The sequence below is a fragment of the Pseudophryne corroboree genome, chromosome 6 (assembly GCF_028390025.1).
Source record: "Pseudophryne corroboree isolate aPseCor3 chromosome 6, aPseCor3.hap2, whole genome shotgun sequence".
NCBI lineage: Eukaryota > Metazoa > Chordata > Amphibia > Anura > Myobatrachidae > Pseudophryne > Pseudophryne corroboree.
The window spans coordinates 743,313,023-743,334,474 of NC_086449.1; the positions used below are offsets into that span (position 1 = coordinate 743,313,023).

The window sequence follows — 21,452 nt, forward strand, 5'->3', positions numbered from 1 at the left end:
CGTGCTTGGCAACAGGTGACTTAATTAGCACCTCAGTCAATTTGATTTTACCATCTGTGCTGTGCCATGGATATACCTAAAACCTGGACCGTTGGGGTGCCTTGAGGAACGCATTTGAAAACCTCTGGCCTAAACCTACCCATTCATAAAGTCAACATTACAATATGTCCATATCAGCACTCTGAATGTGACCTCATACTGTCCTAGTCTTCGCTGTTAAAGCATTCATGTCAAAAATGTTAAAAGTTTCCAGTTGCAACTAGAATATCACCCATTAGGCTTGCTCTGAGTCAGTTTTGATCACTGGGACTTAGGTCCTCACAAAAAATGAAATCTCTTCCGAATACTATATTTTGACAGGGAAGAACCCCTCCCAGACAAAGAAACAGGAGTAGTACGTTTTTTATAAAAAAAATGGGTATCTACATTTGGACCTTCCAACTCAAACGTATATTTTAAAACTTTTTTGGGGAATTCAAATGTTTGAAAAGTCGGTTGGGCGTCTGTTTTTGCCTGTCTATTAGATAGGAAAAAACAGACACCCAACTGGCTTTTCAAACAAGTGAATATCCCCCTTTGAGTCTACTGACTAGTATCTGTCCAATTGCCTAATTCCTCTTGACACTTGTGTCTTCATTGGTTGAAGCAACCTCCGTTACTTGCCCTGTGTGGGTCAATTTCCTGGAAACGTTCTATTGACATTTTGTGTTTGTTCCTTCCTGGTTGAACTTGCAGTTAATGTGTAGTGTGTGGTATAGAGGATGGTACTGCCACAGATACCCCTGAATATGACTTTTCCTCACCTAGTCACCTCTTTTTTACCACTCATATGTCCCATCATACCTCCCCAAATGCTGTGTTTGATGTTACTGTTTTCCCTGTATGGGATTTAAACAGAACAGTCTGCAGAAGGACACATAGGACCCAGTAATTAAAAGCTCTGTGTAGGTGAAAATCTCCCTTCATGCATAGACATAACATAAAAGGAATGGGTCTTGCTAAGGACACTTACTGAATAGTACTGAGTGTCAGCAGCATCCGAATCTCCTCTTCGTCCCTTATAGAACACCTCCTGTTCACACACTGCTTTCTTACACGTTCCACAGCACTCGTTTTCCTTGGTCACATATTTGAAGGCCTACAAGAGAAATTAATGGAAACACATACAGTATATTTTGTTTAATATTGTTTTAAAGACGTACTACAGTATACATTAAGTAAAATAGGACTTTTTTACTTACTGATAAACCCTTTTCTCTGGTTCCTTGGGGGACACTGGAAGAACTGGGTTATAAAGCACTGTGAATAGTCAGGGCACTTTCCAATCAATGGTTTGACAAAGACTCCTCCCCTCTATACCCCCATTGGCCAATGTGTGAGCCAAAGTGGATGATTTGATATGCCCAGGATCCTCGCGCCATTGCAATACCCAGTGCCTCCTGTGTCCCCTGGGAGGAGAAAGAAATTACATAATATACAGTAATTTGAAATGTATTTTATTGACATAAATACATTGGTGTTATGATCTTCTAATAGCAACTAATCAGATTCTATCACTTATTTATCGCATTCTAGGAAAGTGGGCGTGAACAGTATTTCTTATTTACTGAACCACCCACCCTTCACCCTCGTCCCAGTGGTATCCGGTCTGTAGAGCTACATTAAAAAGGTATACAGTCAATAGGTCGACCTCTAATGGTCAACATGCATTAGGGCGACGGGGTCAAAAGGTCGACATATAAAAGGTAGAGAGTTCAAAATGTCGACATGACAATGGTTGACACATGTATGGTCGACACACTTTTTTCCCCCATGTGGACTACAATTGGGAATAGTATCCTGTGCCGAGCGCAGCGGAAGCAGAGCAAAGCCCCTTGCCTGAAGCATGGCGAACAAAGCGAACCATACGACGGATGCGGTACACTAATTGGGCTTTTTTTGTGGCAAAAAATAAGAATTTACTCACCGGTAATTCTATTTCTCGTAGTCCGTAGTGGATGCTGGGGACTCCGTAAGGACCATGGGGAATAGACGGCTCCGCAGGAGACTGGGCACATCTAAAGAAAGATTTAGGTCTATCTGGTGTGCACTGGCTCCTCCCCCTATGACCCTCCTCCAAGCCTCAGTTAGGACACTGTGCCCGGAAGAGCTGACACAATAAGGAAGGATTTTGAATCCCGGGTAAGACTCATACCAGCCACACCAATCACACCGTATAACTCGTGATAGGAACCCCGGTTAACAGTATGATAACAACGGAGCCTCTGAACAGATGGCTCGCAATAACAACCCGATTTGTGTAACAATAACTATTTACAAGTATTGCAGACAATCCGCACTTGGGATGGGCGCCCAGCATCCACTACGGACTACGAGAAATAGAATTACCGGTGAGTAAATTCTTATTTTCTCTGACGTCCTAGTGGATGCTGGGGACTCCGTAAGGACCATGGGGATTATACCAAAGCTCCCAATCGGGCGGGAGAGTGCGGACGACTCTGCAACACCGAATGAGAGGACTCCAGGTCCTCCTCAGCCAGGGTATCAAATTTGTAGAATTTTGCAAACGTGTTTGCCCCTGACCAAGTAGCAGCTCGGCAAAGTTGTAAAGCCGAGACCCCTCGGGCAGCCGCCCAAGATGAGCCCACCATCCTTGTGGAATGGGCTTTTACAGATTTAGGCTGCGGTAGTCCCACCGCAGAATGCGCCAGCTGAATAGTGCTACAAATCCAGCGCGCGATAGTCTGCTTAGAAGCAGGAGCACCCAGTTTGTTGGGTGCATACAGGATAAACAGCGAGTCAGTTTTCCTGACTCCAGCCGTCCTGGAAACATAAATTTTCAGGGCCCTGACTACGTCCAGTAACTTGGAATCCTCCAAGTTACTAGTAGCCGCAGGCACCACAATAGGCTGGTTCAAGTGAAACGCTGATACCACCTTCGGGAGAAACTGAGGACGAGTCCTCAACTCTGCCCTATCCATATGGAAAATCAGATAAGGGCTTTTATAGGACAAAGCCGCCAATTCTGACCCACGCCTGGCCGAAGCCAGAGCCAACAGCATGACCACTTTCCACGTGAGATATTTCAAATCCACAGTCTTAAGTGGTTCAAACCAATGTGTTTTCAGTAACTCCAAAACCACATTGAGATCCCAAGGTGCCACTGGGGGCACAAAAGGAGGCTGAATACGCAGAACTCCTTTGACAAAAGTCTGAACTTCAGGCAGTGAAGCCAGTTCTTTCTGGAAGAAAATCGACAGGGCCGAAATCTGGACCTTAATGGACCCCAATTTGAGGCCCAAGGTCACCCCTGCTTGCAGGAAATGCAGGAATCGACCCAGTTGAAATTCCTCCGTTGGGGCCTTCCTGGCCTCACACCAAGCAACATATTTCCGCCAAATGCGGTGATAATGTTTTGCAGTGACATCCTTCCTGGCTTTGATCAGGGTAGGGATGACTTCCTCCGGAATACCCTTTTCTCAGTACCTTGGGAATGAGAGGCAGAGGAGGAAACACATAAACCGACTGGTACACCTACGGTGTTACTAGAGCGTCCACAGCGATCGCCTGAGGGTCCCTTGACCTGGCGCAATATCTTTTAGCTTTTTGTTGAGGCGGGACGCCATCATGTCCACCTGTGGTCTTTCCCACCGGTTTACCAGCATTTGGAAGACTTCTGGATGAAGTCCTCATTCTCCCGGGTGGAGGTCGTGCCTGCTGAGGAAGTCTGCTTCCCAGTTGTCCACTCCCGGAATGAACACTGCTGTCAGTGCTAACACATGATTTTCCGCCCATCGGAGAATCCTTGTGGCTTCTGCCATTGCCCTCCTGCTTCTTGTGCCGCCCTGTCTGTTTACATGGGCGACCACCGTGATGTTGTCTGATTGGATCAGTACCGGCTGGTTCTGAAGCAGGGGCCTTGCTTGGCTTAGGGCATTGTAAATGGCCCTTAGCTCTAGAATATTTATGTGAAGCGAAATCTCCTGATTTGACCACAGTCCTTGGAAATTTCTTCCCTGTGTGACTGCGCCCCAGCCCCGAAGGCTGGCATCCGTGGTCACCAGGACCCAGTCCTGTATTCCGAATCTGCGGCCCTCTAGTAGATGAGCCCTCTGCAGCCACCACAGCAGCGACACCCTGGTCCTTGCCGACAGGGTTATTCGCTGTTGCATCTGGAGATGGGACCCGGACCATTTGTCCAACAGGTCCCACTGGAAAGTCCTTGCGTGGAACCTTCCGAATGGAATCGCTTCGTACGAAGCTACCATTTTTCCCAGGACTCGTGTGCATTGATGTACCGACACCTGTCCTGGTTTTAGGAGGTCTCTGACTAGAGATGACAACTCCTCGGCTTTTTCCACTGGAAGAAACACTTTTTCTGGTCTGTGTCCAGAATCATTCCCAGGAACAGAAGACGTGTCGTCGGGACCAGCTGTGACTTTGGAATATTGAGAATCCAGCCGTGCTGTTGTAGCACTTCCCGAGAAAGTGCTACCCCCACTACCAACTGTTCCTTGGACCTCGCCTTTATCAGGAGATCGTCCAAGTACGGGATAATTAAAACTCCCTTCTTGCGAAGGAGTATCATCATTTCGGCCATTACCTTGGTAAAGACCCTCGGTGCCGTGGATAACCCAAACGGCAGCGTCTGGAATGGATAGTGACAGTCCTGTACCACAAATCTGAGGTACTCCTGGTGAGGAGGGTAAATGGGGACATGCAGGTACGCATCCTTGATGTCCAGGGAGACCATGTAATCCCCCTCGTCCAGGCTCGCAATAACCGCCCTGAGCGATTCCATCTTGAACTTGAACCTTTTGATATAAGTGTTCAAGGATTTAAAATTTAAGATGGGTCTCACCGAACCGTCCGGTTTCGGTACCACAAACATTGTGGAATAGTAACCCTTCCCTTGCTGAAGGAGGGGTACCTTTAAAATCACTTGCTGTGAATACAGTTTTTGGATAGCCACCAACACTGCCTCCCTGGCTAAGGGAGTTGCTGGTAAGGCAGATTTTAGAAAACGGCGGGGGGGGGGGACGTCTCGAATTCCAGCCTGTACCCCTGAGATACTACTTGAAGGGCCCAGGGATCCACCTGTGAGAGAGCCCACTGTGTGCTGAAATTTCTGAGACGGGCCCCCACCGTACCCGGATCCGCCTGTGAAGCCCCAGCGTCATGCTGTGGACTTACCGGACGCGGGGGAGGACTTTTGCTCTTGGGAACTGGCTGTATGCTGCAGCTTTTTCCCTCTACCTTTGCCTCTCGGCAGAAAGGATGCGCCTCGAGCCCTCTTGTGTTTATGGGGCCAAAAGGACTGTACTTGATAATACGGTGCCTTCTTTTGCTGTGGGGTAGCCTGTGGCAAAAATGTCGATTTCCCAGCCGTAGCTGTGGAAACGAGGTCTGAAAGACCATCCCCAAACAGTTCCACCCCCTTATAAGGCAAAACTTCCATGTGCCTTTTTGAATCGGCATCACCTGTCCACTGCCGAGTCCATAACCCCCTTCTGGCGGCAATGGACATTGCGCTTATTTTTGATGCCAGCCGGCAAATATCCCTTTGTGCATCACGCATGTAAAAGACAGCATCCTTTATATGCTCTACTGTCAGCAAAATAGTGTCCCTATCCAGGGTATCAATATTATCCGACAGGGAATCTGACCACGCAGCAGCAGCACTGCACATCCATGCTGATGCAATCGCTGGTCGCAATATAATGCCCGTGTGTGTATATATAGCTTTTAGGGTAGCCTCCTGCTTTCTATCAGCAGGATCCTTTAGGGCGGCCGTATCCGGAGACGGTAGTGCCACCTGTTTTGATAAACATGTAAGCGCTTTATCTACCCTAGGGGACGTTTCCCAACGTGACCTATCCTCTGGCGGGAAAGGGTACGCTGCCAATAACCGTTTAGAAATTATCAATTTCTTATCGGGGGAAGTCCAGGCTTCCTCACACACCTCATTTAATTCCTCAGATGCAGGAAAAACTACTGGTAGTTTTTTCTCACCGAACATAATACCCTTTTTTGTGGTACCTGGGGTACTATCAGAAATGTGTAATACATTTTTCATTGCCTCAATCATGTAACGGGTGGACCTATTGGAGGGTACACTAGTCTCATAGTCGTCGACACTGGAGTCGGTATCCGTGTCGACATCTGTGTCTGCCATCTGAGGTAGCGGGCGTTTTAAAGCCCCTGATGACATTTGAGACGCTGGAACAGTCACAAGCTGAGTAGCCGGCTGTCCTATGTCGTCAAACCTTTTATGTAAGGAGCTGACACTGTCACGTAATTCCTTCCATAAGTCCATCCACACAGGTGTCGACCCCTCAGGGGGTGACAACACATTTACAGGCATTTGCTCTGCCTCCACATCATTTTCCTCATCATACATGTCGACACAGCGGTACCGACACACAGCACACACACAGGGAATGCTCTGACAGAGGACAGGACCCCACAAGCCCTTTGGGGAGACAGAGGGAGAGTATGCCAGCACACACCAGAGCGCTATATACCACAGGGATATCACCTATAAAGAGTGTTTTCCCTTATAGCTGCATATATATATTATACTGCGCCTAAATGTGTGCCCCCCCTCTCTTTTTTACCCTTTCTGTAATGCAGGACTGCAGGGGAGAGCCAGGGAGCGATCCTTCCAGCGGAGCTGTGAGGGAAAATGGCGCCAGTGTGCTGAGGGAGATGGCTCCGCCCCTTTTTCGGCGGGCTTTCTCCCGCTTTTTGTGTTATTCTGGCAGGGGTAATTTACACCTATATAGCCTCTGGGGCTATATATGGTGTCAGTTTTGCCAGCCAAGGTGTTAATATTGCTGCTCAGGGCGCCCCCCCCAGCGCCCTGCACCCATCAGTGACCGAAGTGTGTGGTGTGCATGAGGAGCAATGGCGCACAGCTGCAGTGCTGTGCGCTACCTTGGAGAAGACAGAAGTCTTCAGCCGCCGATTTTCCGGACCTTCTTGCTTCTGGCTCTGTAAGGGGGATGGCGGCGCGGCTCCGGGAACGGACGACGAGGTCGGGTCCTGTGTGCGATCCCTCTGGAGCTAATGGTGTCCAGTAGCCTAAGAAGCCCAAGCTACCACCACTTAGGTAGGTTCGCTTCTTCTCCCCTTAGTCCCTCGCTGCAGTGAGCCTGTTGCCAGCAGGTCTCACTGTAAAATAAAAAACTATACTTTCTTTCTAGGAGCTCAGGAGAGCCCCTAGTGTGCATCCAGCTCGGCCGGGCACAGAAATCTAACTGAGGCTTGGAGGAGGGTCATAGGGGGAGGAGCCAGTGCACACCAGATAGACCTAAATCTTTTTTTAGATGTGCCCAGTCTCCTGCGGAGCCGTCTATTCCCCATGGTCCTTACGGAGTCCCCAGCATCCACTAGGAAGTCAGAGAAAAAGACAAAACACCCAAGAAAGCAAAAAAATTGTGTCAACCTTTTTTAGTGTTAACCATTTCCATGTCCACCTTTTGACCCTGTCGACTTTTTCTACTGTCTACCTAATGCATGTCGACCATTACTGGTCAACCTATTGACTATAGACCTTTTTAGTGTAGATCTATAATTCACACCCTCTTTCCACTAGAGATGAGCGCCTGAAATTTTTCGGGTTTTGTGTTTTGGTTTTGGGTTCGGTTCCGCGGCCGTGTTTTGGGTTCGAACGCGTTTTGGCAAAACCTCACCGAATTTTTTTTGTCGGATTCGGGTGTGTTTTGGATTCGGGTGTTTTTTTCCAAAAACACTAAAAAACAGCTTAAATCATAGAATTTGGGGGTCATTTTGATCCCAAAGTATTATTAACCTCAAAAACCATAATTTACACTCATTTTCAGTCTATTCTGAATACCTCACACCTCACAATATTATTTTTAGTCCTAAAATTTGCACCGAGGTCGCTGTGTGAGTAAGATAAGCGACCCTAGTGGCCGACACAAATACCGGGCCCATCTAGGAGTGGCACTGCAGTGTCACGCAGGATGTCCCTTCCAAAAAACCCTCCCCAAACAGCACATGACGCAAAGAAAAAAAGAGGCGCAATGAGGTAGCTGTGTGAGTAAGATTAGCGACCCTAGTGGCCGACACAAACACCGGGCCCATCTAGGAGTGGCACTGCAGTGTCACGCAGGATGGCCCTTCCAAAAAACCCTCCCCAAACAGCACATGACGCAAAGAAAAAAAGAGGCGCAATGAGGTAGCTGTGTGAGTAAGATTAGCGACCCTAGTGGCCGACACAAACACCGGGCCCATCTAGGAGTGGCACTGCAGTGTCACGCAGGATGGCCCTTCCAAAAAACCCTCCCCAAACAGCACATGACGCAAAGAAAAAAAGAGGCGCAATGAGGTAGCTGACTGTGTGAGTAAGATTAGCGACCCTAGTGGCCGACACAAACACCGGGCCCATCTAGGAGTGGCACTGCAGTGTCACGCAGGATGTCCCTTCCAAAAAACCCTCCCCAAACAGCACATGACGCAAAGAAAAAAAGAGGCGCAATGAGGTAGCTGTGTGAGTAAGATTAGCGACCCTAGTGGCCGACACAAACACCGGGCCCATCTAGGAGTGGCACTGCAGTGTCACGCAGGATGTCCCTTCCAAAAAACCCTCCCCAAACAGCACATGACGCAAAGAAAAAAAGAGGCGCAATGAGGTAGCTGACTGTGTGAGTAAGATTAGCGACCCTAGTGGCCGACACAAACACCGGGCCCATCTAGGAGTGGCACTGCAGTGTCACGCAGGATGTCCCTTCCAAAAAACCCTCCCCAAACAGCACATGACGCAAAGAAAAAAAGAGGCGCAATGAGGTAGCTGTGTGAGTAAGATTAGCGACCCTAGTGGCCGACACAAACACCGGGCCCATCTAGGAGTGGCACTGCAGTGTCACGCAGGATGTCCCTTCCAAAAAACCCTCCCCAATCAGCACATGATGCAAAGAAAAAGAAAAGAAAAAAGAGGTGCAAGATGGAATTGTCCTTGGGCCCTCCCACCCACCCTTATGTTGTATAAACAAAACAGGACATGCACACTTTAACCAACCCATCATTTCAGTGACAGGGTCTGCCACACGACTGTGACTGATATGACGGGTTGGTTTGGACCCCCCCCAAAAAAGAAGCAATTAATCTCTCCTTGCACAAACTGGCTCTACAGAGGCAAGATGTCCACCTCATCTTCACCCTCCGATATATCACCGTGTACATCCCCCTCCTCACAGATTATCAATTCGTCCCCACTGGAATCCACCATCTCAGCTCCCTGTGTACTTTGTGGAGGCAATTGCTGCTGGTCAATGTCTCCGCGGAGGAATTGATTATAATTCATTTTAATGAACATCATCTTCTCCACATTTTCTGGATGTAACCTCATACGCCGATTGCTGACAAGGTGAGCGGCGGCACTAAACACTCTTTCGGAGTACACACTTGTGGGAGGGCAACTTAGGTAGAATAAAGCCAGTTTGTGCAAGGGCCTCCAAATTGCCTCTTTTTCCTGCCAGTATAAGTACGGACTGTGTGACGTGCCTACTTGGATGCGGTCACTCATATAATCCTCCACCATTCTATCAATGTTGAGAGAATCATATGCAGTGACAGTAGACGACATGTCCGTAATCGTTGTCAGGTCCTTCAGTCCGGACCAGATGTCAGCATCAGCAGTCGCTCCAGACTGCCCTGCATCACCGCCAGCGGGTGGGCTCGGAATTCTGAGCCTTTTCCTCGCACCCCCAGTTGCGGGAGAATGTGAAGGAGGAGATGTTGACAGGTCGCGTTCCGCTTGACTTGACAATTTTGTCACCAGCAGGTCTTTCAACCCCAGCAGACCTGTGTCTGCCGGAAAGAGAGATCCAAGGTAGGCTTTAAATCTAGGATCGAGCACGGTGGCCAAAATGTAGTGCTCTGATTTCAACAGATTGACCACCCGTGAATCCTTGTTAAGCGAATTAAGGGCTGCATCCACAAGTCCCACATGCCTAGCGGAATCGCTCCGTGTTAGCTCCTCCTTCAATGCCTCCAGCTTCTTCTGCAAAAGCCTGATGAGGGGAATGACCTGACTCAGGCTGGCAGTGTCTGAACTGACTTCACGTGTGGCAAGTTCAAAGGGCATCAGAACCTTGCACAACGTTGAAATCATTCTCCACTGCACTTGAGACAGGTGCATTCCACCTACTATATCGTGCTCAATTGTATAGGCTTGAATGGCCTTTTGCTGCTCCTCCAACCTCTGAAGCATATAGAGGGTTGAATTCCACCTCGTTACCACTTCTTGCTTCAGATGATGGCAGGGCAGGTTCAGTAGTTTTTGGTGGTGCTCCAGTTTTCTGTACGTGGTGCCTGTACGCCGAAAGTGTCCCGCAATTCTTCTGGCCACCGACAGCATCTCTTGCACGCCCCTGTCGTTTTTTAAAAAATTCTGCACCACCAAATTCAAGGTATGTGCAAAACATGGGGCGTGCTGGAATTGGCCCAGATTTAATGCACACACAATATTGCTGGCGTTGTCCGATGCCACAAATCCACACAGGAGAGTCCAATTGGGGTAAGCCATTCCGCGATGATCTTCCTCAGTTGCCGTAAGAGGTTTTCAGCTGTGTGCGTATTCTGGAAAGCGGTGATACAAAGCGTAGCCTGCCTAGGAAAGAGTTGGCGTTTGCGAGATGCTGCTACTGGTGCCGCCGCTGCTGTTCTTGCGGCGGGAGTCCATACATCTACCCAGTGGGCTGTCACAGTCATATAGTCCTGACCCTGCCCTGCTCCACTTGTCCACATGTCCGTGGTTAAGTGAACATTGGGTACAGCTGCATTTTTTAGGACACTGGTGAGTCTTTTTCTGAGGTCTGTGTACATTTTCGGTATCGCCTGCCTAGAGAAATGGAACCTAGATGGTATTTGGTACCGGGGACACAGTACCTCCAACAAGTCTCTAGTTGGCTCTGCAGTAATGATGGATACCGGAACCACGTTTCTCACCACCCAGGATGCCAAGGCCTCAGTTATCCGCTTTGCAGTAGGATGACTGCTGTGATATTTCATCTTCCTCGCAAAGGACTGTTGAACAGTCAATTGCTTACTGGAAGTAGTACAAGTGGGCTTACGACTTCCCCTCTGGGATGACCATCGACTCCCAGCGGCAACAACAGCAGCGCCAGCAGCAGTAGGCGTTACACGCAAGGATGCATCGGAGGAATCCCAGGCAGGAGAGGACTCGTCAGAATTGCCAGTGACATGGCCTGCAGGACTATTGGCATTCCTGGGGAAGGAGGAAATTGACACTGAGGGAGTTGGTGGGGTGGTTTGCGTGAGCTTGGTTACAAGAGGAAGGGATTTACTGGTCAGTGGACTGCTTCCGCTGTCACCCAAAGTTTTTTAACTTGTCACTGACTTATTATGAATGCGCTGCAGGTGACGTATAAGGGAGGATGTTCCGAGGTGGTTAACGTCCTTACCCCTACTTATTACAGCTTGACAAAGGGAACACACGGCTTGACACCTGTTGTCCGCATTTCTGGTGAAATACCTCCACACCGAAGAGCTGATTTTTTTGGTATTTTCACCTGGCATGTCAACGGCCATATTCCTCCCACGGACAACAGGTGTCTCCCCGGGTGCCTGACTTAAACAAACCACCTCACCATCAGAATCCTCCTGGTCAATTTCCTCCCCAGCGCCAGCAACACCCATATCCTCCTCATCCTGGTGTACTTCAACACTGACATCTTCAATCTGACTATCAGGAACTGGACTGCGGGTGCTCCTTCCAGCACTTGCAGGGGGCGTGCAAATGGTGGAAGGCGCATGCTCTTCACGTCCAGTGTTGGGAAGGTCAGGCATCGCAACCGACACAATTGGACTCTCCTTGTGGATTTGGGATTTCAAAGAACGCACAGTTCTTTGCGGTGCTTTGCCTTTTGCCAGCTTGAGTCTTTTCAGTTTTCTAGCGAGAGGCTGAGTGCTTCCATCCTCATGTGAAGCTGAACCACTAGCCATGAACATAGGCCAGGGCCTCAGCCGTTCCTTGCCACTCCGTGTGGTAAATGGCATATTGGCAAGTTTACGCTTCTCCTCCGACAATTTTATTTTAGGTTTTGGAGTCCTTTTTTTATTGATATTTGGTGTTTTGGTTTTGACATGCTCTGTACTATGCCATTGGGCATCGGCCTTGGCAGACGACGTTGCTGGCATTTCATCGTCTCGGCCATGACTAGTGGCAGCAGCTTCAGCACGAGGTGGAAGTGGATCTTGATCTTTCCCTAATTTTGGAACCTCAACATTTTTGTTCTCCATATTTTAATAGGCACAACTAAAAGGCACCTCAGGTAAACAATGGAGATGGATGGATTGGATACTAGTATACAATTATGGACGGGCTGCCGAGTGCCGACACAGAGGTAGCCACAGCCGTGAACTACCGCACTGTACTGTGTCTGCTGCTAATATAGACTGGTTGATAAAGAGATAGTATACTCGTAACTAGTATGTATGTATAAAGAAAGAAAAAAAAACCACGGTTAGGTGGTATATACAATTATGGACGGGCTGCCGAGTGCCGACACAGAGGTAGCCACAGCCGTGAACTACCGCACTGTACTGTGTCTGCTGCTAATATATAGACTGGTTGATAAAGAGATAGTATACTCGTAACTAGTATGTATGTATAAAGAAAGAAAAAAAAAACACGGTTAGGTGGTATATACAATTATGGACGGGCTGCCGAGTGCCGACACAGAGGTAGCCACAGCCGTGAACTACCGCACTGTACTGTGTCTGCTGCTAATATATAGACTGGTTGATAAAGAGATAGTATACTCGTAACTAGTATGTATGTATAAAGAAAGAAAAAAAAACCACGGTTAGGTGGTATATACAATTATGGACGGGCTGCCGAGTGCCGACACAGAGGTAGCCACAGCCGTGAACTACCGCACTGTACTGTGTCTGCTGCTAATATATAGACTGGTTGATAAAGAGATAGTATACTCGTAACTAGTATGTATGTATAAAGAAAGAAAAAAAAAACACGGTTAGGTGGTATATACAATTATGGACGGGCTGCCGAGTGCCGACACAGAGGTAGCCACAGCCGTGAACTACCGCACTGTACTGTGTCTGCTGCTAATATAGACTGGTTGATAAAGAGATAGTATACTCGTAACTAGTATGTATGTATAAAGAATGAAAAAAAAACCACGGTTAGGTGGTATATACAATTATGGACGGGCTGCCGAGTGCCGACACAGAGGTAGCCACAGCCGTGAACTACCGCACTGTACTGTGTCTGCTGCTAATATATAGACTGGTTGATAAAGAGATAGTATACTCGTAACTAGTATGTATGTATAAAGAAAGAAAAAAAAACCACGGTTAGGTGGTATATACAATTATGGACGGGCTGCCGAGTGCCGACACAGAGGTAGCCACAGCCGTGAACTACCGCACTGTACTGTGTCTGCTGCTAATATATAGACTGGTTGATAAAGAGATAGTATACTCGTAACTAGTATGTATGTATAAAGAAAGAAAAAAAAACCACGGTTAGGTGGTATATACAATTATGGACGGGCTGCCGAGTGCCGACACAGAGGTAGCCACAGCCGTGAACTACCGCACTGTACTGTGTCTGCTGCTAATATAGACTGGTTGATAAAGAGATAGTATACTACTAATATTATATACTGGTGGTCAGGTCACTGGTCACTAGTCACACTGGCAGTGGCACTCCTGCAGCAAAAGTGTGCACTGTTTAATTTTAATATAATATTATGTACTCCTGGCTCCTGCTATAACCTATAACTGGCACTGCAGTAGTGCTCCCCAGTCTCCCCCACAATTATAAGCTGTGTGAGCTGAGCAGTCAGACAGATATATAATATATATAGATGATGCAGCACACTGGCCTGAGCCTGAGCAGTGCACACAGATATGGTATGTGACTGACTGAGTCACTGTGTGTATCGCTTTTTTCAGGCAGAGAACGGATATATTAAATAAACTGCACTGTGTGTCTGGTGGTCACTCACTATATAATATATTATGTACTCCTGGCTCCTGCTATAACCTATAACTGGCACTGCAGTAGTGCTCCCCAGTCTCCCCCACAATTATAAGCTGTGTGAGCTGAGCAGTCAGACAGATATATATAATATTATATATAGATAATAGATGATGCAGCACACTGGCCTGAGCCTGAGCAGTGCACACAGATATGGTATGTGACTGAGTCACTGTGTGCTGTGTATCGCTTTTTTCAGGCAGAGAACGGATTATATTATGTACTCCTGGCTCCTGCTATAACCTATAACTGGCACTGCAGTAGTGCTCCCCAGTCTCCCCCACAATTATAAGCTGTGTGAGCTGAGCAGTCAGACAGATATATATAATATTATATATAGATAATAGATGATGCAGCACACTGGCCTGAGCCTGAGCAGTGCACACAGATATGGTATGTGACTGAGTCACTGTGTGCTGTGTATCGCTTTTTTCAGGCAGAGAACGGATTATAAATAAAAGTGGTGGTCACTGGTCACTATCAGCAAAACTCTGCACTGTACACTACTGAGTACTCCTAATGCTCCCCAAAATTAGTAAATCAAGTGTCTCTCTAATCTATTCTAATTCTAAACGGAGAGGACGCCAGCCACGTCCTCTCCCTATCAATCTCAATGCACGTGTGAAAATGGCGGCGACGCGCGGCTCCTTATATAGAATCCGAGTCTCGCGATAGAATCCGAGCCTCGCGAGAATCCGACAGCGTCATGATGACGTTCGGGCGCGCTCGGGTTAACCGAGCAAGGCGGGAAGATCCGAGTCGCTCGGACCCGTGAAAAAAAACATGAAGTTCTGGCGGGTTCGGATTCAGAGAAACCGAACCCGCTCATCTCTACTTTCCACTCCACTCCCCTCCCCTAAAACAAATTACCTGACCTGGTCTTTCTGGGATTCATGATGACGTCCCCTCTACGCACAAAAAAATTAAATAAAAAAATCATTGATGGTAACCACAAGAGCAACCTATGGTTCAAGTGTTTTGGAAATACCAACCATCCCTGCCAGCCTCCATCTTTGGGTGGCAAGGAATTTTATATGTATATTTACAAGGCAAAGGCAACAGACTGTCTACTTCTAAAATAATACTGAATATGACAGTCAAAAATGTATAATAAACTTAAAAAATGGAAAAATACAGGGCTCTTTGACTAATCTTCTGTAAACCAGAATATAAGATAGAACCAGTGGCAGAAGTTAGCCAGTGGCCATGAAGAGAAATTAAGTGCAAATATACTCAGAGAACATGTTATTTTTCCAGCTAAAAAAAAAAGTATGATTTATTTTTATGTTAAAGCTTTTAAACATTTTATCGGATGAGGGGTGTTGTGGATGCAGGTCACTTAACCTTAAACTCTAAAGTAAATAAAGGAACTGAGACATTGATTTGGCAGAGAAACTGTTAGCTTTTTATTAAATGCAAATTATTATTATTTAAGGATGTACAGTGGTGCTTGCAATTTGTGAACCCTTCAGAATTTTCTCTATTTCTGCTGAAGTTTGGCCTAAGACTACCTCACATAAGTCCTAAAAGTAGATAAAGAGAACCAAATCAAATAATTGAGACAAAAAAAATAAAACACGCTCATTTTTTTATTGAGGAAAATGATCCAAAATCGCATATCTGTGAGTGGCAAAAGTATGTGAACGTTTGTTTTCAGTATCTGGTATGATCCCCTTGTGCAGCAATAACTGTATGTAAACGTTTCTGCTAATTGTTGATTAGTCTAGAAAATCATCTCGGATGAACCTTACCCCATTCCTCCGTACAAGACAGCTTCAACTCTGTTATGTTGGTGGTTTTCCTCCCATGAACTGCTCTCTTCAGGTCCTTCCACAACATTTCAATTTGGTTAAGGTTAGGACTTTAACTTGGCTATTCCAAAACTTTTAATTCATTCTCCTTTAACCATTCTTTGGCCGAATGACTTGTGTGCTTTTGGTCATTCTTGCTGCATGGCCAACATTCTTTTAAGATGCAACTCATGGACAGGTGTCCTGACATTTTACTTTAGAATATTCTGGTATAATTCAGAATTTATTGTCCCATCAATGATGTCAAGTTGTCCCGGACCAGATGCAGCAAAACAGGCCCAAACCATGATACCACCAGAGGCGGAACTACCGGCAGTGCAAGCAGTGCACTGCACTGGGGCCCGCCTCTGTCCAGGGGCCCAAGCATGTAATGAGTCAAACTGACTCATTACATGCCGCTGTGCGCTGCGGGCAACCGCTGCCCGCAGCGCACAGCCGCCCGGCGAGGAGAGGAGCAGCGGCACGGACGGGGGAAGGAGGAGGGAGGTGGAGGAGGGAGCCGCAGCAGCGCTTTGTTACTGGTGGAGGCGCTGCTGCTGCTGCTCCTCTGCTTCCCTATAGGCTGTCTTCCGAGAACAGCCTATAGGGAAGCAGAGGAGCAGCAGCAGCAGCGCCTCCACCAGTAACAAAGCGCTGCTGCGGCTCCCTCCTCCACCTCCCTCCTCCTCATTCTCTACTGCCCGGGAATCGTCGTCTGACGCAGCTGCACCGAGGAGCCTGAGCCGGCGGAGAGGGTAAGTATAATTCTTCTTTCTTTCTTTTTCTCTTTTTCTTTCTTTATTTTTTTACTTTCTTTCTTTCTTGGGCCTGCCTGCTGCAATGTGTAAAAATGGGGGACTGCCTGCCGCTATGTATAAAAAGGGGGGAATGCCTGCCGCTATGTATAAAAAGGGGGAATCAGCCTGCCGCAATGTGTAAAAATGGGGGACTGCCTGCCGCTATGTATAAAAAAGGGGGAATGCCTGCCGCTATGTATAAAAAGGGGGGAATGCCTGCCGCTATGTATAAAAAGGGGGAATCAGCCTGCCGCAATGTGTAAAAATGGGGGACTGCCTGCCGCTATGTATAAAAAGGGGGGACTGCCTGACGTAATGTGTAAAAAGGGGGAATCAGCCTGCCGCAATGTGTAAAAAGGGGTAATCTGCCTGCCGCAATGTGTAAAAAGGGGTAATCTGCCTGCCGCTATGTGTACAAAGGGGTAATCTGGCTGCCGCAATGTGTACAAAGGGGTAATCTGCCTGCCGCTATGTGTACAAAGGGGTAATCTGCCTGCCGCAATGTGTAAAAATGGGGAATCTGCCTGCCGTAATGTGTAAAAATGGGGACGCTGTCTGCCGCTATGTGTAACAAGGGCACGCGGTCTGCCGTTATGTGTAAAAAGTGTACGCTGTCTGCCGTTATGTGTAACAAGGGCACGCTGTCTGCCGTTATGTGTAAAAAGTGTACGCTGTCTGCCGCTATGTGTAACAAGGGCACGCGGTCTGCCGTTATGTGTAAAAGGGCACGCTCTCTGCCGTTATGTGTAAAAAGGGCACGCTGTCTGCCGTTATGTGTAAAAAGTGCACGCTGTCTGCTGTAATGTGTAAAAAGAGGAATCTGTCCGCTGTAAGGTGTAAAAGGGTCTCTACCTGGTGTAGTGGTGCTACTGTGCGACGTAATTTGAATAATGGAGACTACTGTGTACCGTTTTATGAAATGGTATTATTTTGTGGCCGCACCCCTTCCCCACGAAGCCACGCCACTATGTAATTTTGCGCGCGCCTACGGCGCGCACTGCCCCTGTTTTGCATGCAGGGGTGGGGCTCCGATGCTGTTTCTTGCACACAGTGCTAAAATGTCTAGTTACGGCACTGTTGCTAGGTATTCATTTCTCTGGCCCTGAGCAGGTCCCCCTCACCAGATCCTCTCCAGGGGTGAGGGGGTGGACTTGGATGGGATGTGTGTGTGTGGGGATATGTGTGTGGGGGGGGGGGGCCCAAAGCATTTTGTCGCACCTGGGCCCACCGCTCGCTTGTTCCGCCACTGGATACCACCATCACCGTGTTTCACAGATTTTTTCTCATTTAAACCAAAAAGCTCTATTTTGAACTCATCTGTTCATAAAACATTGTTCCAATAGTCTTCTGGTTTGTCCAGGTGATCTTTAGCAAACTGCAGATGGTAGCAATATTCTTTTTGGAGAGCAGCGGCTTCCTCCTTGCAATCCTGCCATGCACACCATTGTTGTTCAGTGTCCTCCTGATGGTGTACTCATGAACATTAACATTAGCTAATGTGAGAAAGGCCTTCAGTTGCTTAGAGGTTAGATTAGGTTACTTTGTAATCTAGCAAGCTATTAGACGCCTTGCTCTTGGTGTGATCTTTGTTGGTCGACCACTCATGGTGAGGGTAAAAATGGTCTGTAATTTCCTCCATTTGTACACAATCTGTCTGAATGTTGATTGGTGGAGCTAAAACGCTTTGGAGATGGATTTGTAACCTTTTCCAGCTTGATGAGCATCAACAACTCTTCTTCTGAAGTCCTCAGAAATACCATTTGTCCGTGGCATTATACACTTCCACAAACGTGTTGTGAACATCAGACTTGATAGATCCCTCTTCTTTTAAAAAGACAGGTTGTCCACTCACACCTGATTCTCATCTCATAGATTGAAAATACCTGACTCTAATTTCATCTTTAAAATATCTGCTAAGCCTAAAGGTTCACATACTTTTGCCACTAACAGATATGTGATATTGGATTATTTTCATCAATAAAAAAATTAGCATGTCTACTTCGTTTGTCTCATTTGCTTGATTTGGTTCTCTTGATCTACTTTTTAGACTTGTGTGAAAATCTGATGTAGTCTTAGGCCAAATTTCAGCAGAAATATAGAAAATTCGGAAGGGTATAGAAGTTTCAAGTACCACTGTATGGTGACAAAGAAAGAATGGCCAGGAATCAGCTATTCTGCAATGACGAAACACAATGCACAAACACAAATATAAAACCCCTATAATCCACAAAAAAGGTAACCACTTACCTTCTACCTTGATTACCCACCCATTTGGGTGATGATACTGCCCCTGTTGGGGTGTTACAGCCAACTACCAGTCAATGAAGGGAGTGCACTTTAACTAAACAATTGCACCCATTTTGGTGACCTGATGTTCTTTCCCGCCGCAACAGCCAACACCAAAAACCACAAACTTCAACAAAAGGGAAGGGAGGGTGGGAAGCCTGGAAACAAACAGGCTTTGGCCTGTAACCCAGCCCCAACCAACAGAACTACGCCCCCCTACACTGCTATAAGCTACTAAAATAGTGTGATCAGCACCCATGCCAGCCCCCATCCTAGAGGTTTAAACCAACTCTTTTCTTATTACAATCATTCGGTTTCTCTTCTCCACAGAAGAGACAATGGGCCTAATTCATGTTTGTACGCAATGGGAAATGTTCACGCAGCGGAGGGATTATCAGCAGATTGTGCATGTGCTGCGATCGCAATGCGCATGCGTCAAGGTGTTTCTACGATCTCAATCGCAGTGAAGATTTCACAGAGAGTGACTGACAGGAAGTGACCATTCGGAGTTGTTTCTCGGGGAGTGGTTGGAAAAACGCAGACATGTTGTGTCCATTTTTGGGGCATGTATCTGGGGTCGGCTGCAAGCTCGTATGTGCAAAAACATGGCGTCTGCATCGCTACTGCTGTATCATCTCTGCGTAGCCATAGGCCAACCCTTAACTTTGATGTTCCTCGTTGTTGCATATAGGCTGCAAAAGTGTATGCAATTGTGAATGAGTTGGTAATGTGTCTGGTGGGCGTCTCTTTTCATTTCTGGGCGTCAGCTTCACTTGCTAACATTAGCAGTTCCGTAACCTAGAGAATAGCAATTGCATATTCGTACAACATGAATTACACCCAATATGAAGATAATCAATGGACCACACTTCCTATCCTTTTGCATGTTATCTGCTGACTTATTGGGCCTAATTCAGATCTGATCTGAACCAGCCTCCACTTCTAATAAGGAGTAAGATGCTTCTTTGGGGACCATTTTTCTTCTTCTGCACCATTTGTCGATGATGCCATCAGTGCCGCACAGAATTGAGGATCTGTCAGACAATAATTAGGCTTGCCTGCCTTTAAAGAACTCTTCCTCAAGCGGTTACCATCAGATTCCACTGCAGACCCATTTGGACAAAATCTAAGGTCCATTCAACTCCTCTCCATATAATTATCAGATGCAAAAATAGGAACAGGAACTTTCCAGGACTTGAATATATAATTGTCACTTCTGATCACTGTCATGGTGAAATATTACATGCTACAGTATATGAAGTTGTTTGTTTTTAATATTTATTAAATATCTTATAATTGTACTCATTCCAGTTTTATGTAGATGATTGAAACACACAAATAGCGCTACTTTATACCTCTGTGTATACCTGCAGTGCACATGGTTTTGCCCATTAGCTAACACATTTACTGCTGTGATCTGAATTAGAGCCATTGCTCTAATGGAAGATTAACAAAGGATCGTTTTTACAGGGATCCAGGTGCTTGTCAAACTGCTTGACTGTAATTAATATGAAGGTTAGAGTGATAATAGGACAGGCGTGAGTCATCCTGTGCACGTATGCAGGTGTACTGAGCACAACACAAGAACAGCTGGCACTTGCTGGTTACATAATGGCCTAGTATGCTGTAAGGAAAGAAGCCACTCCAATAAAGACGACTGAACGTCAATAAGTCAAATAGTTTTTATTGTGCAGCCTTTATGGGGAATTGAAGGGTCTCCAGGGACCCTCCAATTCCGTTTCCAAAAAAGATATTCCTCTGGGGCAGAATGAATTGACAAAAAGCTATAAGTCTGATTCCTTCATAAAGAGTTTATCTGACACTAAGGCACAGTATTATGTAGGGATATGAGTCATTAAGGTCATGGGGGCAGATGTATTAAGCCTAGAGAAGGCATAAAAAAGTGATAAAGCGGTGGAAAGGTGATAACGCACCAGCCAATCAGCTCATAACTGTCAATTTGCATATTGAAGCTGATTGGCTAGTGCGTTATCACCTTTCACTTATCACTGCTTTATCACTTCTTTATGCCTTCTCCAGGCTTCTCAAGGCTTAATACATCTGCCCCAGTGTCACTATTAGCGTCAGCACAGCTTCACACCGGGCAGGATATCGTTCAGACGCTTGTGGTGTAACAAGGCAACATTCAGAACATAGTCTGAATGTCAACATGGATGGGATCTAGATATGTCAAATGCCGACACATGGATGGGAAGCAGACATGTCAAATGTCGACATTCACATTGTAGACGGTCAGCATGTTGTCCATGCGTTTTTCCATAGGAGGCATACCTAACCCTAATCATAACTTTACCCTAACCGGCTAAAATCGGGTGTCGACATTATGTCATGTCAACACATTGCAAATGGCGTCACATTGAATGTCAAACTCCAATCCACGATGATATTCACACCATATTGACATTCTGAACGTAAACCCATTCAGACAGTGGGCGGGATGCACTAAGAAGTCGGAATACATTCCGCTAGACTTCGCACTGACGTTGCAGTGGTATTAATTGCATA

The 21,452-nt window shown here is 46.7% G+C and overlaps 1 protein-coding gene across 2 annotated transcripts in view; it reads right to left on the minus strand.

Moving 5' to 3' along the window:
• The window catches only part of VWF (von Willebrand factor), a 487,638-nt gene that overhangs the window by 61,851 nt on the left and 404,335 nt on the right, over positions 1 to 21,452 (minus strand). For both annotated transcript variants that reach the window (XM_063928500.1, XM_063928501.1), the window contains one exon: positions 1,013 to 1,138. In XM_063928500.1, coding sequence (XP_063784570.1) covers positions 1,013 to 1,138 — 126 coding nt within the window. The remainder of the gene's footprint in view (positions 1 to 1,012; positions 1,139 to 21,452) is intronic.